The following is a 14,695-nucleotide window of genomic DNA, read 5'->3' on the forward strand; positions in this document are numbered from 1 at the left end:
TTTTTTTATTTTTAGATACATGTAATAAACGTTAGGTGTGTTCCTTAACATGTCAAGGTTGACATTGATGGGGAGTGGTCAGTACACGGATGTGAACTTGATAGTTCCGTAGTACGCTCCCGGATGACTGCAAGTTCAGTCTGAAGATATAACTTTAATGTTTATGTTTGAGCACGGTGTGGCCAGCTCTAGAGGACACATGAACTTGGCTAGTGAAGAGCCAAGAGAGTTTAATAGCTAGTCTTTGATGATAGAGTAGGGACATGTTATTTAGCTATGTCAGTAAGGGTAGGATGTATGTTTCCTGATGTTGGAGGATTGCTGTCAGTTGACAGCTGAGAAATTTATGAAATGTGAACATATTTATTATGATGTTGGACTCTATTAATTGTCAAATTTTATTAGTTAGGTTAGCTTTTGGTTGTGGCATGAGTTGAATTGTGGATTTGGATACTAAACCTCGTGATTTTTAACAAATTAACAAGGTTTACTAAGTGCTTGTGCGGGGGGGGTTGTAACAAACTAGGCTGGTTGTGAGAATTATTCCAGAAGGTTCTAGAAGTTTCGTGTAGGGATCTGACCTCTACAACACACATTCCCCTGGGGATTAGCAGGTCTGAGTCACAAATGGCGGGCGTCTCTGTTCATAGTTGCGTATAATGAATCATCCTATAGTATTCACTTATTTAGAGAAATTAGCCTTTATTCATTTTGTATTAAAATTGTATTGTATAATATTCCTGGTTATAGTATCAAGAGTATTCTAATCATTGAGTTAAGTCACCATCAGTGACGTCACGAATCAGATCTAAGTTGTAAGGCGGAGTGACCTGGCGGTCATAGGTAATCAGAGTTGACATGTCTACTATTTCTCAAAGTTCAATTAACCATTTTGGGGAACGGGAACAGCTCGGCCGTTAGATGCTTGTGTAATTTAACTTCAGTAAAATAATTCAACCAGTCTGGATCAATTAAGTACAACAGAGGTTAATTGTTATAACTTAAACCTTGCTAGTAACTTGGTAAAACTTAGACTATGCGGAAGGATACAATGCTCTAGTCTGGGGAAGACCAGATGAGGAGAAATCAGTGTGGACTCCAGATCTACTGGGAGAGGTCAACCATCTTACCTCTCCCAAGACCAGCCCCCAACATCTAGCTGGTCGTCCAAGGTAGAGTTGCTTTATGAGTTTTTTTATAGGGATAGTCAACTCATTGCCGTTCAGGAAAAGTAGGGAGTGTTAAAGTGACAGGGAGTGAACATATTTAGATTTTGTTTTAGTTTTCTTTTAATAAATTAATTAGTTAATAATTTGCATTTTTATTGTTTCCATGTGTTTATGTGAACTTGTCCTGGTCACGTGGTCCACCCGAGGCAGAGTTGAATTGGGCGCCGAGTCTAACATCGAATCGGAATTCATCATCCCCGTCTAATTAATTCCACACTCAAGTTTCCGAGGTTATAACCTACTAGTGGGGATCAAGCCCCTGGGTTGATTAATTAGCATGATCGATCCAGACCTCGATCATTGCTTAGTGTTACTGGTCTGGTGGTGGCGGCGGAGGCGACTCTAGGGTTTTGCTCAAAGCCTAGGTCACGTCATACTGGTTGTAGAATCCTAAGTCGGTCAATCGTCTTAGGACCACGTGGCGTGGAGAAGGCTTCAGTAAAAGTTTTGGAGTCCCTTGTAGAGAATAAAAAGTAAGAATACGGGTAGAGGGGGAGTAGAAGGAAAGATAAGTCGAGAGAAGCCCTCCCCGTGTTACAGTCTTCTATGGCCGTCCTCTGTGGTCGTCTTCTGTTGTCGTCTTCTATGGCCGTCCTCTGTGGTCGTCTTCTATGGCCGTCCTGTGGTCGTCTTCTGTGGTCATCCTCTGTGGTCGTCTTCTGTAGTCGTCCTCTGTGATCGTCCTATGTGGTCGTTTATTTTCGTCCTCTGTGGTCTTCTATGGTCGTCTTCTGTGGTCGTCCTCTGTGGTCGTCTATGTTCGTCCTCTGTGGTTGTCTTCTGTGGCCATCTTCTATGGCCATCTTCTGTGGTCGTCTTCTATGGTCGTCTTCTGTGGTCGTCTTCTGTGGTCGTCCTCTGTGGTCGTCTATGTTCGTCCTCTGTGGTTGTCTTCTATGGCCATCTTCTGTGGTCGTCTTCTGTGGTCGTCTTTGGTGATCGTCCTCTGTGGTTGTTTTATGTGGTCGTCTTCTGTGGTTGTTTTATGTGGTCGTCTTCTGTGGTTGTTTTATGTGGTCGTCCTCTGTGGTCGTCTTCGGTGATCGTCCTCTGTGGTCGTCATCTGTGGTCGTCTTCTGTGATCGTCCTCTGTGATCATCCTCTGTGATCGTCTTATGTGGTCGTCTTTTGTGGTCGTCTTCGGTGGTCGTCCTCTGTGGTCGTCTTCTGTGGTCGTCTTCGGTGATCGTCCTCTGTAGTCGTCTTCTGTGATCGTCCTCTGTGGTCATCCTCTGTGATCGTCTTATGTGGTCGTCCTCTGTGGTCGCCCTCTGTGGTCGTCCTATGTGGTCGTCTTCTATGGTCGTCATTTGTGTGGGAAAAACCTGCTGGGATTGATATAAGAGGAGACTACCAGAGACTTGTACTGAACTAAATTAAAAATTACTGTCTGCAAATTAATTCAATTAAAATCTCTAGCTAAGGTTGTAAATCCTAGTTCCTCTTTTCCTAATGACAGACTGTGGGCTGTAAGGGACAGGTGGGGTGAATGACTTTGTTGATAGAAGTTCCAATCCACCTGTAGACAGGGATCTCACATCAGCTTGTATTTTATACAAGGATAAGATTTAATAAATTCAGTTATCTGACTGAACACTGGCTCTGTTTAAATCAGGGATTTAAACATACATAGTCTAACCTAGCACCATAACTATTAACAGCCAATATGTACTTATACTATAAACAACAAATTAAATTGTAAAAGTATAATAAATGACCTTAAATGTAGTCTAAATACTGTTAACTAAGTACTAGAAATTATATTCAATTAAATGAACTTATATGATAACTTAAAAATTAACTAAGCAAGCAATTGATAACTTAATTTATATATTCAAGTATATATGCAATGTATTTATGCAATTTATCTACAATTAGCTTGACTGAATCTTTTCCAACACTATGGACACTTGTGAAGTTTTTACTTATTGAGGCTGAATTCTTTTCTGACACATTGGACACTCATGAGGTTCAGTGCTTGGATAAGATTCAAAGCTACACTACAATTTTAATAAACTTACTGAAAAATGAGGCGTTGCCTCGCTTTTTTACCGACAGACAGATTTATAGAATATTAAAGTTATACAAGCATACAATTGGCCAATTAATACGCTACTGTAATAAACTTCAATATACTTATCTGAAGCCGGGTGCCTGTCTGACAAGTTTGCCAGACTGATTAACTCTCTTGTCGAGTTTAGGCACTATATTTTGCTGCAGCGTTGCTGTTTGATGATCTGGTAGCGTTGCTACGTGATTATCCCTGCAGTTGCAGAAGAATGATTTGATAAAGATAAAGAATGAAGGTGGAGGAAACCGTGTCACTGTGATCTCCACTATACACTCTTATTTTATATAAATGTTCTAGGATTTTCCTTGTAGATATTGTCCAGGTACTCCCCCAGTTCTAGAGAGTGCTCACTGGCGATAAAAATATTAGATAAGGTGTCCTTGAGCTGGTAATGTTCGCTAAGGATCAGTCACTTGTTCACTCAGTTGTAAACAAACGTGAAGTGCCTCGGGCTTTGTTGGTGGGCGCTTCACTCTCCCCCATCGCCCTGCCATGCTCTCTGTGCACGGTAGCCTTCTATGAATATTGATCGATTATTTTTACAGTCTAGACTTATTATTGAAATAAGATGTGATTATAATATAATGAGATATAAGATTTAAAGATTATAAGTAGTATTTGAAAGTACCACTGAATCTTATTAAGGATTCGATATTATCCCTACGGGATGTTGAATAAATGTTCCAATAGTTTTTTAATTAACAAATCCTTCTAGAAGCTTCTGGATCCTTGAGAGATCATGTACAAAGTCACGTAGGCATCAAAAGGGCCCAGTTGCGTACGTGTTCATGTGGACACTGTCATCTAGGATCAAGCTATATAATGAATCTATAATGATTCTAATATGATTTTGATACGATTTAGATATGATTTTGATATGATATAGAAATGATAAAGAAATTATACATTTCTTAGATGATTATTAGATATGGTGGGTAAAAATTTCCCACATCTTCCAGAGGGAGAGAACTGGCACAGAGTCCAATACTTAGGACAATAGTAACCATATGTATTTATTTACTCTCCATTGGATTGATAATACAAGTGCAAATTTTGCTTGCACTTTTGTGCTGCTGTCCGTTGTGGACGATTGTGTCTATTAGGAGTCTGTGGGTCTTGTGGAGTTAGAGTGTCTTGAGGTCTCTCAGGATCTAACTGCAGCTGGCTCACTGATTCCATGTGGATGAGTTTGTCCAATGTCTTCAGGGAAGTTGTTCCTTTAGACAGGATTTTGACTATTCTCAAAATCCCCTGACTATCTGGATGGACTGAGATAACTTTACCTAATGGCCAGTCAGCCCTAGGGCCATCACTGTCCACCAAGACAATATCGCCAGGTTAGAGATTAGATATATTATGTGGGACATTGGCCCCATAGTGATGTTCTTGTAGAGATGTAAGATATTCTTTTGTCCAAACATCATTCCATTTTTGGATTATGCTGGACAGATGCTTATACCCCTGAACCAACTCGCTCTGACCCACATATGAGGGATCTCTGATCTCATCATCCACTTGAGATGGTACTGGAGTCAGAAGTCTTCCATACATTAGGTGGGCAGGACTTAATGGCTCATGTTGAGTAGGATCCTCAGACAAGTAAGTCAACGGCCGGTTATTCACCCTTGATTCTATTTCCGTGATTACTGTCTGGAGTTCTTGAAGATTGATTTTCTGACGGTGTAGAGATTTTCTCAAGGATCTTTTTACAGTTCCTATTAACCGTTCATAAAATCCTTCGTGCCATGGGGCTCTCGGAGGGATAAATTTTCATCTGCAATGACGCTGTTCCAGTGTGGAAGTAACTGCAGGATGGGAACAGATTTCCCGTAGACATGCTTCTCCAGCTACCAAGTTTGCTCCGTTATCTGAAATCATCAGCTTAGGGCATGATCGGCGTGCTGCGAATCTGCGGAAAGCTTGAATAAATGATTGAGCAGTCATATCGGGTGTTACCTCTAGATGTACTGCCCTGGTGGTAGCACAGGTGAACAGACAGATGTATGCCTTGATAGGTTGCTTACCTGCAGTCCCTGTTAGATATATTGCTCCTGTATAATCTACTCCTGTCGTTTCGAAAGGTTGTAGATGGACCACTCGTTCCTTTGGTAGGGATGGTGGCCCTGGATAAGAGCAAGTTCTTGCATCGTACCTTCGGCATATCATGCAATTCTTTAAGATTGATTTGACTGACTGTCTTCCCTGAGGAATCCAGTACTGCTGTCTGATTTGTGTGAGTGTGTCTAACACTCCTCCATGTTTGATGAATTGTTGATGTGTATGTAACACAATCAACCTTGTGATCCAATGATTTTTTGGTAAAAGCCATGGATGCACGGTATCTAGATTGATATCTGCGTGTTTAAGTCTCCCTCCACAACGCAGAATGTTGTGATTTTCTTGGTCTATCCACAGACCGAGATTGTGTTTTAACTTATGCGGAAGATTTTCATAGTTATTCCCATAAGTTTCTCTCTGGGCTTGTCTTACCCAATAGATAAGTGCATCTGGAAAAGTGTATTTTATACCTCTTTTCCTGAGATAATGAAACACGTTCTGTGTTACATTGATTAATTTGATGAGCGAGGAGTAACGAGTACAATCCAAGACTGATATTTGAGCTTGCTGCCTAGTGGTAGTTATGGTTTGTGTCGTAATGACGTGTGGCTTTTGTTCAGGCCAACTACCATTCACTAACCATCGAGGCCCATGAAACCAAATATCTGCCTTTGCAAACTGTTTAAATGTCATACCTCTTGGTAAGAGATCAGCTGGATTATCCTTTGTTGGTACATGCAACAATTGAAAGCCTGCAGAAATTTCTTTAATTTCCGAGACGCGATTTTTTACATATGGAGTTGGACAGTTCTCGTTTCGTACCCATTGTAAGACAGCTTCATTGTCAGACCATATAATGACATCTTTGATGTTCATGGTAGACAAGACTTGTTTGATATGCACTGCTAAGCGTGTGCCAGTTAGCAGTGCTGTTAGTTCCATCTGAGGCAAAGTCCTCTTTTTTAATGGAGCGACTCTGGCCTTAGAGGTGATAAGATATGATTGATTAGAAGTCACTAAGTAAGCACAAGCTCCAAAAGCTTTGGCTGACGAGTCTGCGAATACATGTAGTGATACTTCTTCATTTTCCTCGACTATGTGTCTCGGAAAGATTATCTTTTCAACTAAAGTTTGTTCTTGAGCCACTTCCATCCAAGCTTTTTGTAACTGGATTGGTAGTGGATCATCCCAACCAACCTTAGCCTTCCATGCTTCTTGCACCAATAAACGCCACTTGATAGTCAAAGGATTTAGTAGACCAAGTGGGTCGAATACTTTGCTAACTTGTGAAAGCAAATCCCTTTTTGTAGTGATGTTGTAATTTACTGGCACGGATTTGATCGTGATTGTGTCCGAGATTAAATCCCAATCCATACCTAACACCTTTTGTGATTCTGGTACGTGATATTCAGGGTAATCTCTTGCTATATGATTATTCAATGTTGCATTATTAGAGGCCCAAGATTGTAGTGGCATGTTGGCACCTTGTAGCTCCTTGTTTGCCTCTTGATATAATTGTAACAGTTCAGTAGTACTGTTAACTGTCCCTTGAAAATTATCTACATATAGATTTTGACTGATTTCAGTCTTACAGGGACTTGATGATTTCTTCAGATGAGTATCTAGAGTTGCTTGCAACAGAAATGGACTACTTGTCGCCCCAAAAAGAACTGATGAGAATCTGAAAGTCACTATAGGACTATTGACATCTTCTGGGTTCTCTACCCATAGAAACTTAGTGAAGTCTCTATCTTCTTCCTGCAAGCCAACTCTGAGAAAGGCCTTACTTATATCTGCTGAATACGCATATTTGTTAAGTCTAAACTTCAACAGTATGTCATACAATTTCTGAGTTAGACTTGGACCTGTTTGCAAACAATCATTTAGACTGGTTCCTTGGGGTCCAGATTTAGAGCTACAATTAAAAACTATCCGTAAAGGAGTTGTTTTTGATTCTCTCATTACAGCCATGTGTGGTAAAAAATGGCCTGTTTGCTTATTGTCATGTTCCACGATTTCGATGAATTTATTCTTTAATTGTTGAGCAATAATCTCATGATAGAGTTTTAAATGCTCAGGCCTTTTTCTTAGCTTTGCTAGTTGAGATTTAAATTGACTATAAGCCATGTGATAATTGGTAGGTAAGGTTTTATGGTTGATTTTCCATGGTAGCCTTACCCAGTACTGTCCATCATGGTACTGTACAGTTTCTAAGTATTGATTGTATGCACAGACATCATCAGGACTTGGTTGTTCAGGAATTATTCCTATGGCATCAAGTTCCCACAATTGATGTACAGATTCCAATCCATCATCAATCATGTGGGGGATTTTAAGTGGTGACTGTTCTTTGCCTAGTCATGCCACTATTACAGTTTCTGTATGATGTGATTTTTCAGGAGTTGAAGGTTCAAGATCTAGTATAGGTCCTGTCATCAATATGCATCCTGCTGATTTGAGTATATTCATACCCATAGATTCTTCTGATCCCAGAATGAATCGATGATAGTAGTCAGCTCCAATCAGGATTCCGATATCCCCTATGTAGTCAGAATCAAGCAGAGGATCTGCTAACTGTATTCCTTTTTCTTTTAGGAATTTAATTGTGGCTGTCAGACCAGTCACTTCCATTTCAGTAGGAATTTTATCAACTACTATGGCTTCTACTCTCCTTTGGGATGTACCTAGACAGACAATGAGTTTTACTACTGGAAAGGTTCTACGACCAGAATTAGTAAAAAACCCTGATATGGATGTAGATACTTGCTTTGAAGATTTAAGTTGTAAATCTTCTGCCATCTTTTTTACTGATAAAGATTTTCTGTGACCCTTGATCAAAAAAGCCTCTAGTTGGAATACAAATTCCTTGATTGCATAGTTCTAGCTGTGCAGTAGGCAATATTGCTGTTGTAACAATTTCTGTATCCAAGTCGTTGACATTGCTCATTACTGTACAGAATTGTACGGCTGTGGTGGTATTATCATCTTTGGGCTTTGCCTGAGATGCAGGTTGATTATTGGAAGTCTGTGATCTGGATTGAGTGTTAATATCACCACAGAGTGCTGTGTGATGTACACTTTTATGACAATATTGGCAGTTCTGCAATTGAGTGTTACATTCACTTGTATCGTGCTTCCGTAGACAACGGATGCACCTGTTCAGAGATTTCAGTCGATCGATTCGACTGGCACGGCCTTCATAAGCTGTGCATTGATAAATGGTATGTGCTTCTTGACAGAATAAACATTTTGGGGCACTTGTAGCTCCTTTTGTCTTATCTGTCTTAGGAGCTTGGTTTCCTACAGTTCTGTTAACTGTGGGGGATATAGCATAAGAGCCAACATTATTCTGTTTCCACTTTGCAGAAGAGGAGTTTTGTTGCCTTGATTTTTGACTGCCATTTTGGACATTTTTGGTTTTGTCCATGGATTCACCTTTGGGGATTTTTTCTTGAGATCTAAGTTTTCCTCGGCTTCGTAATCTTTGTATGTAAGCTCGAAGTCCATCAATGATTTGGCTTTGTGATAAGATGTTGGTGTTATAATGAGTGCATAGGCTGTCTATGACCTTATTTGGAAGTTTCCTTTGAATAATTAACTTTATAAGCCACTCTGCATCTCCTACAGGTACTTTTGTACTGAGGGCTTTGATGATTGATTCTATAGACAATCGAAATGATTGTAGTGACTCATAACTTTTATTTGGAGAGGGTAAATCCAATAATTTGTATGAGAGACGTGCAATTGCAGTCTCCTTATCACTGTAGTTATCTTGTAACAACTGTAAGGCATGGTCGTAATCATCATCTGTTAATGACAAATTAGCAATGACCTGCCTTGCCTCTCCCCGTAACTGGCCTTGCAAATATTGAAACTTTGTCGCCTTTTTGAGAGAGGTCTTGGAGTTTATTATAGAATCAAAGTGTCTCCAGAAGGTATCCCAATCGTCTTCATCCTTGCCCTCAAAATATGGTAATTGTACCTTTGGGAGCTCTGCGGCTATATGTGTGATAGTTGCATTGCTCTGTTGAGTGGATGAGCTCACATTGGATTGGGTTCCTGCTTGAGATATTTGTTTGATTAAAGGATCAAGTTGATCTTGGATTTTATCTTCATACATTGTCACTTCAACGACAATTTCCTGAAGTTCCCTTCAGGTTAAATCTGCATTAGCCATTTCTGTTAGATAAATCTCTGCATGGCGTTTGATTTGTTCATACTTATCCACAGCTGCTTTTACTCTGGTATTCAGAATTATTAAATCAGGAGATGGTTGTCTAGCCAACTTTTGACATTTGTCAATCAGTTGAGTTAGGTGATCTTGCAGACCATTAAGTGTCCTCCTATTTCCTGTTTCAGCTGCTGGTGGAATATTGTTAGCCATTTTGACCTTTTCCGAGTTTCGGAGATTCCGAGATATTTTTTCTTTTTTTCTGATGAATATGTTTGATGTTAATGTATTTTGATAAATGAGCTTTCCTGTCTACTTAGGTAATGATTCCAAAGATCGTCCTTCATTTCCTCCCTGGAATCTGGTTGTAGCAGGTGTTCAATTATCAAAAGTACTGTAATAATTTGATTTGTGACCCGAATGCACGAATGCACCAAGTTGGTAAATCCTGTAATAATTTTTTAAAAATAGTAAATGGCACTATTTTTGCAAAGTTATTACAAGATCTGTTACCCTAATAGTTGCTTGATAAAATACAGTAGGGTGTCTACTGGTTTTACCTGTAATAGGGTATGATATAGTTGATTATAGTTAGATTGTAATGAAATGCTCTTACAGTGATGATAACACTTTTTTAAAGAATATTATGTAATGAGCAGCTCTGAAAATCAGTAGATTAGAGATAATGCTAGATAATACTCTTAAATATATATGTAATGTTACCACAATGAGGTAGGTAATAATATGATTAAGATGCAGTTGTGTCTTTGACACTGATATACTTAATTACTGTGGTTTCTTAACACAAAACAATATTAGTATGCTATGAATGCTTACTACATAATGGATATGGTGGCTTAAGCCACTGCAAACTATTTGCTTACTTAGATATATAGCTATGATAAATATTGGCTGATAGCTAGGTTAGGCTAGAATATGTAAGAATTATTCCAATGCAAAATCAAGACGTTTCTTATGTATTTGGCATTGAAATATTCGGTAAACGAATGATCTTAAATATCTAGGTACAAAGGACCAATAATATCTAGGTTCGAAGGACCATTAATGTGGGAAAAACCTGCTGGGATTGATATAAGAGGAGACTACCAGGGACTTGTACTGAACTAAATTAAAAATTTCTGTCTGCAAATTAATTCAATTAAAATCTCTAGCTAGGGTTGTAAATCCTAGTTCCTCTTTTCCTAATGACAGACTGTGGGCTGTAAGGGACAGGTGGGGTGAATGACTTTGTTGATAGAAGTTCCAATCCACCTGTAGACAGGGATCTCACATCAGCTTGTATTTTATACAAGGATAAGATTTAATAAATTCAGTTATCTGACTGAACACTGGCTCTGTTTAAATCAGGGATTTAAACATACATAGTCTAACCTAGCACCATAACTATTAACAGCCAATATGTACTTATACTATAAACAACAAATTAAATTGTAAAAGTATAATAAATGACCTTAAATGAAGTCTAAATACTGTTAACTAAGTACTAGAAATTATATTCAATTAAATGAACTTATATGATAACTTAAAAATTAACTAAGCAAGCAATTGATAACTTAATTTATATATTCAAGTATATATGCAATGTATTTATGCAATTTATCTACAGTTAGCTTGACTGAATCTTTTCCAACACTATGGACACTTGTGAGGTTTTTACTTATTGAGGCTGAATTATTTTCTGACACATTGGACACTCATGAGGTTCAGTGCTTGGATAAGATTCAAAGCTACACTACAATTTTAATAAACTTACTGAAAAATGAGGCGTTGCCTCACTTTTTTACCGACAGACAGATTTATAGAATATTAAAGTTATACAAGCATACAATTGGCCAATTAATACGCTACTGTAATAAACTTCAATATACTTATCTGAAGCCGGGTGCCTGTCTGACAAGTTTGCCAGACTGATTAACTCTCTTGTCGAGTTTAGGCACTATATTTTGCTACAGCGTTGCTGTTTGATGATCTGGTAGCGTTGCTACGTGATTATCCCTGCAGTTGCAGAAGAATGATTTGATAAAGATAAAGAATGAAGGTGGAGGAAACCGTGTCACCGTGATCTCCACTATACACTCTTATTTTATATAAATGTTCTAGGATTTTCCTTGTAGATATTGTCCAGGTACTCCCCCAGTTCTAGAGAGTGTTCACTGGCGATAAAAATATTAGATAAGGTGTCCTTGAGCTGGTAATGTTCGCTAGGGATCAGTCACTTGTTCACTCAGTTGTAAACAAACATGAAGTGCCTCGGGCTTTGTTGGTGGGCGCTTCACTCCCCCCCATCGCCCTGCCATGCTCTCTGTGCACGGTAGCCTTCTATGAATATTGATCGATTATTTTTACAGTCTAGACTTATTATTGAAATAAGATGTGATTATAATATAATGAGATATAAGATTTAAAGATTATAAGTAGTATTTGAAAGTACCACTGAATCTTATTAAGGATTCGATATTATCCCTACGGGATGTTGAATAAATGTTCCAATAGTTTTTTAATTAACAAATCCTTCTAGAAGCTTCTGGATCCTTGAGAGATCATGTACAAAGTCACGTAGGCATCAAAAGGGCCCCGTTGCGCACGTGTTCATGTGGACACTGTCATCTAGGATCAAGCTATATAATGAATCTATAATGATTCTAATATGATTTTGATACGATTTAGATATGATTTTGATATGATATAGAAATGATAAAGAAATTATACATTTCTTAGATGATTATTAGATATGGTGGGTAAAAATTTCCCACAATTTGTGCATGAACCTTCACTTGTAATTACAGGTCCAATTCCGTGGGAATATTTTTATTTCGATTTCACAAATGTGAAGAAATATATTGTATTTTTCTTTACCGCTTGCATGACTTTCTGTCCTAGTTGCATTTCTTCACTCTGATGTTCGTTTTAGTCTCTGTTCAGTGTCTTCACATTATTCTTTCTTTGTTGAGAGACTCTTGTCTGCTTAAGCATTTCCGTTATTTGTTATTTATTTCAATCGACTTGAGAATGGTCCAGGATGGACCGAAACGTCGTCGCTCCTTCAACTTCTAGTGTGTTGTCTGGTCAACATACTTCAGCCACGTTATTGTGACTCATCGCCTGCATTTGTTCCTTCTTTTGTAGTGCCGTCTGCGTTCTCTTCTCTTATTAAGCTGGTTCTCTTTCTGACTTTCCACAAAGGAACATATTCCAAGCTGACATTATAAGCTTCGACAGTCAGTTGTTCTATTTCTTGTGTGGTATTTTTATCTGAACAGTTCTTAATTAAATGTATGTAAGTTCCATATTTTTTTTCTTGCTTACAGTCTAACCTATTATTATTAAATTTAATTTATTGAATAACCATTCTCGCTTGATACTTTATTTAGACCTATTACAAGTATTGATGTGAGTTTGTGTGAGTATGGGGTGTCCCAGACTGTAATGTTCATCATTACTTCTTCATTGTTTGTGAAGATCAGATCTACGGACCTTACTGGTCTCTGGCTGTGTTGGGTCCCTTGGGAAAGTAGAAGGTGGCCGTGTTCACCGCCAGTATAACAGTGGGTGTTCAACCTCAGGGTCGATGCTGACCGTCATCCTGGACATAAACAACAAGTATAACAGTGAGTGTTCTTCCTCAGGGTCGACGCTGACCGTCATCCTGGACATAAACAACCAGTATAACAGTGGGTGTTCTTCCTCAGGGTCGACGCTGACCGTCATCCTGGACATAAACAACCAGTATAACAGTGGGTGTTCTTCCTCAGGGTCGACGCTGACCGTCACCCTGGACATAAACAAGAAGTATAACAGTGGGTGTTCTTCCTCAGGGTCGACGCTGACCGTCATCGTGGACATAAACAACCAGTATAACAGTGGGTGTTCTTCCTCAGGGTCGACGCTGACCGTCATCCTTGACATAAACAACCAGTATAACAGTGGGTGTTCTTCCTCAGGGTCGACGCTGACCGTCATCCTGGACATAAACAACCAGTATAACAGTGGGTGTTCTTCCTCAGGGTCGACGCTGACCGTCACCCTGGACATAAACAAGCAGTATAACAGTGGGTGTTCTTCCTCAGGGTCGACGCTGACCGTCATCGTGGACATAAACAACCAGTATAACAGTGGGTGTTCTTCCTCAGGGTCGACGCTGACCGTCACCCTGGACATAAACAACCAGTATAACAGTGGGTGTTCTTCCTCAGGGTCGACGCTGACCGTCATCCTGGACATAAATAACCAGTATAACAGTGGGTGTTCTTCCTCAGGGTCGACGCTGGCCATCATCGAGGACATGAACACCACGGTCACCATCTTTTTGTCGGGCAGCGTCGTTGTAGTGTGCGCGCTCTTCGACGGCTTCCACCCCGTCGCCTACCCCGACACAACCAGAGACGTCATCATGCTCTTCTCCATCTTCCTGGGCCTGGTCAGTCACCAACCCTCTGCTGACTAACCTCATGTAATGCTTTATGTATCCAATTATTTCATGCATGTTTGTATTTACCTGAATACCACCATCTACAGTGGTCGCGACAGGGACAGGAAGCCGCCAGCTTGTCAATTGTTCCCCCATTATTCCTGAGAAACTGTCCAGTTGAATTTTTTACATGTAGCATTGTTTTGACGGCTTCGGCGGGTAGGCGGTACCATTGGTATATTTACCTGACGAGGAAGAGCACTTGTTGCTTTCTGTTCTACATCAAGGCTAGTTAAGTCTGATGTTGTTCTCACGTGTGCTTCACGTGAGACTGTGTGTGTGCTTCACGTGGGACTGTGTGAGTGCTTCATGTGGGACCGTGTGTGTGTGCTTTATGTGGGACCGTGTGTGTGTGCTTCACGTGGGACTGTGTGTGTGCTTCATGTGGGACCGTGTGTGTGCTTCACGCGGACCCGTGTGTGTGCTTCAAGTGGGACCGTGTGTGTGCTTCACGTGAGACCGTGTGTGTGCTTCACGTGGGACCGTGTGTGTGCTTCACGTGGGACCGTGTGTGTGCTTCACTCACCAACACACCCAACACCACCACACCCAGCACCACCACACCCAACACCACCTCACCCCAGTCTGTTCCCAACCTCTGTGCAGAGCAGACGTGCGGGTCAGGTGCTTCGCCATAGCCAGGCCGCACCCTCAGACATTGAGTATGAACTCTTCTC

At 40.0% G+C, this 14,695-nt stretch overlaps 1 protein-coding gene across 1 annotated transcript in view; it reads left to right on the plus strand.

The window, feature by feature from the left end:
* Positions 1 to 14,695, plus strand: part of LOC123761449 (high-affinity choline transporter 1-like) — a 1,078,813-nt gene that overhangs the window by 580,638 nt on the left and 483,480 nt on the right. Inside the window, exon 7 of the mRNA XM_069313981.1 lies at positions 13,807 to 13,967. Within this exon, the coding sequence (XP_069170082.1) occupies positions 13,807 to 13,967 (161 nt within the window). The remainder of the gene's footprint in view (positions 1 to 13,806; positions 13,968 to 14,695) is intronic.

The sequence above is a fragment of the Procambarus clarkii genome, chromosome 7 (genome assembly GCF_040958095.1).
Source record: "Procambarus clarkii isolate CNS0578487 chromosome 7, FALCON_Pclarkii_2.0, whole genome shotgun sequence".
NCBI classification, from domain to species: domain Eukaryota; kingdom Metazoa; phylum Arthropoda; class Malacostraca; order Decapoda; family Cambaridae; genus Procambarus; species Procambarus clarkii.